Below are 2,434 nucleotides of genomic sequence, written 5' to 3' on the forward strand. Positions count from 1 at the left end.
TGTTGGCCAGATGTTAGACTCATAAACGCAAACATAAATACCGCTCATGCCAGATAGTCTCGAATATACACCGCAAAAAATGTAAATAAAATGCGAAAAAACAAATACAGAAAATAGAGACTTTGTCTATCCTTGTCTAATAATCAAGACAATAAGAGGAATATTTCAAGATTTTTCATATGTGGATAGCACAGAAACATCAAATGTAACATAAAATAAAAATAATCAAATACAATTTAGTGTTAATTTGAATAAAAGATCTGGTAATAGATCACATTTCACTATCTTAGGAAAAAAAACAGAATAAGTATCAATCTATTAAAAAAACTATATTTTATTCTGATTAAATAAAATATATAGAACTTTCTATTGTATTTTATAAAAGACCACATATCGTAGCTTATCTGTGCTCCTAGACCGAGTTGTCAATCATCAGGAGTGCGCCGCCAACTGCTAACCAGATAGACAAGAGGAGAGGTTCGATCCTGACGGTAGAAAATAAGAAAAACCCTTCAACTAGAAAAGTTTTTTCCCATTATAGGCCTTTAGATATTTTGTGACAGCAGACTGGATCTCTTTGTTCCTCAGACTGTATATCATGGGATTTATAAGAGGGGTTAGCACAATGTAGACCAGTGAAATAAACTTGTTAATAGTCAGTGAATGTCCTCTGTAGGGGACCATGTAGATTATTAGCATGGAGCCGTAATAGGTAGAAACAACCAACAAGTGAGAGCTACAAGTGGAGAAAGTTTTTTGCCGACCCGATGTGGAGGAAATTCCAAAAATAGCAATAAAAATAGAGATATATGATATAACAATAAGTAAGAAAGGTAGCATAATGATTGGGAAAGAAAGGACAAGCATTTCAATACTCACACTGGTTGTATCTGAGCAAGAAAGTTCTAAAAGGGGGGCAAAGTCACAAAAGAAATGGTTAATGACATTCGGCCCACAGAAGTCTAAGCCACATACAAGTGCAAGTGATAAAATGTCTAAAACAAAACTGAGGCCCCAGGATGAGAAGACAAGACTATATCTGACCTTCACGTTCATCAGTGAGACATAATGTAGAGGTTTACAGATTGCCAAATACCGGTCATAGGACATGGCCGTGAGCAAAAAACACTCTGCGCAGACCGTCCCCCCGTAAAAGTAAAACTGAGCCAAACACTCGGCAAAATACATAAGACTTCCCTCTCTTAGAATAATATCCAGCATTTTGGGAATTATACTCGTTACAAGGATTATGTCAGACAGGGCCAAATGTCCAAGGAAGAAATACATCGGAGAATGGAGGCATTGGCTGGTGGACACCAGGAAAATGATTAGAAGGTTTTCACACATGGTCATACAATACGTGAGAAGAACAATGGAGAAGAAAGGCAACTTGTAATCATTCAGCTCCGGGAATCCCAATAAAAGAAACTCAACGACAGTGGTAAAGTTGACTTCATCCATCTTCATCTCTGAATGCATTGTGAAGGCATCCCGACTCTTGTACAGTGGTTTGGTGACAGAATTTATGAATTTGATGAATAACAGTAAATAAAAGTTCTTGGATTTTCAGTAAAGTAATTTTAACAACTATAAAATTTTGTATTTATCAACGCAAAATGTCAATCTCACTTTTGACCTCAGGAAGCCTCCTTGATAGACTTGCTGTTTCCTCTCGTACAATGTGAAGACACTGTACAGTAGATATCGTCTGCAGCCTGAATGATCGTTCACAATGGATTCTTCTGAGAACAAAATTTACTTAAGGTTTTATATGGTTTTTATCTACACCTGAAATCGCTAAGCTAGAGGCCATTGGAGACTTGTGATTACGAGAGATACTTTTAGCTTATATGGTAAGGATATTTAAAATTAGCAAGGGATAGAAATAATGAGTCTCAAGGATGAATTGATAATTATTGAGTAAAGAAGTTCAAGCCAATATGTGAAAGATTTTTTTATTTAATTTTTAAATATCTTTAGTTATTATTTTGTCTCTTTACTAAAAACATTAAAATATAAACAAATGTATAGTCAAAATATTAAAAACATTGACGAGCAAAGAGAAGAACATCAATGGTCTTTAGCTTTTGAACGTTGGAATCATGAAAGATGGACAACTGTAAGGATGTAAGAGACAAAAGCAGAGACACAGCTGAAAGATCAAAGGCACTGGTGAAAAAATTCAGCTTTACCAAAATAATATGCCGCTAATAGTCTAAATTTGAGTTAATAAAATTGCTTGATCACATGTTTGGCCTGACAGGTTTCTTCTCCCTTTTGGCTAAATTCATAAAAGCATGAAAAAAATGCTGTATCTTTCATCTAGGAAAAAACAATGATTGGTGATGGGCAAATACTAAAATATTCGGGATTTGAATATTCGTCTCAAATATCTTGTACTATTCATGTATTTGTCATGAATAATGAATCCAAT

At 34.8% G+C, this 2,434-nt stretch overlaps 1 protein-coding gene across 1 annotated transcript; it reads right to left on the reverse strand.

Annotated features, from left to right (window-relative positions):
• Positions 1 to 516: 516 nt before the first annotated feature.
• LOC142303027 (olfactory receptor 11A1-like) lies at positions 517 to 1,467 on the reverse strand. The gene has a single exon (XM_075344128.1). It carries the CDS (start codon positions 1,465 to 1,467, stop codon positions 517 to 519), a length of 951 nt encoding a protein of 316 aa, XP_075200243.1.
• Positions 1,468 to 2,434: the final 967 nt, after the last annotated feature.

This window comes from Anomaloglossus baeobatrachus, chromosome 4, assembly GCF_048569485.1.
Source record: "Anomaloglossus baeobatrachus isolate aAnoBae1 chromosome 4, aAnoBae1.hap1, whole genome shotgun sequence".
Classification (NCBI taxonomy): Eukaryota; Metazoa; Chordata; class Amphibia; order Anura; family Aromobatidae; genus Anomaloglossus; species Anomaloglossus baeobatrachus.

Excerpts from the sequence above, each read along its gene's own strand:
- LOC142303027 (XM_075344128.1), bottom strand. The coding sequence starts at position 1,467 with ATGAAGATGGATGAAGTCAACTTTACCACTGTCGTTGAGTTTCTTTTA.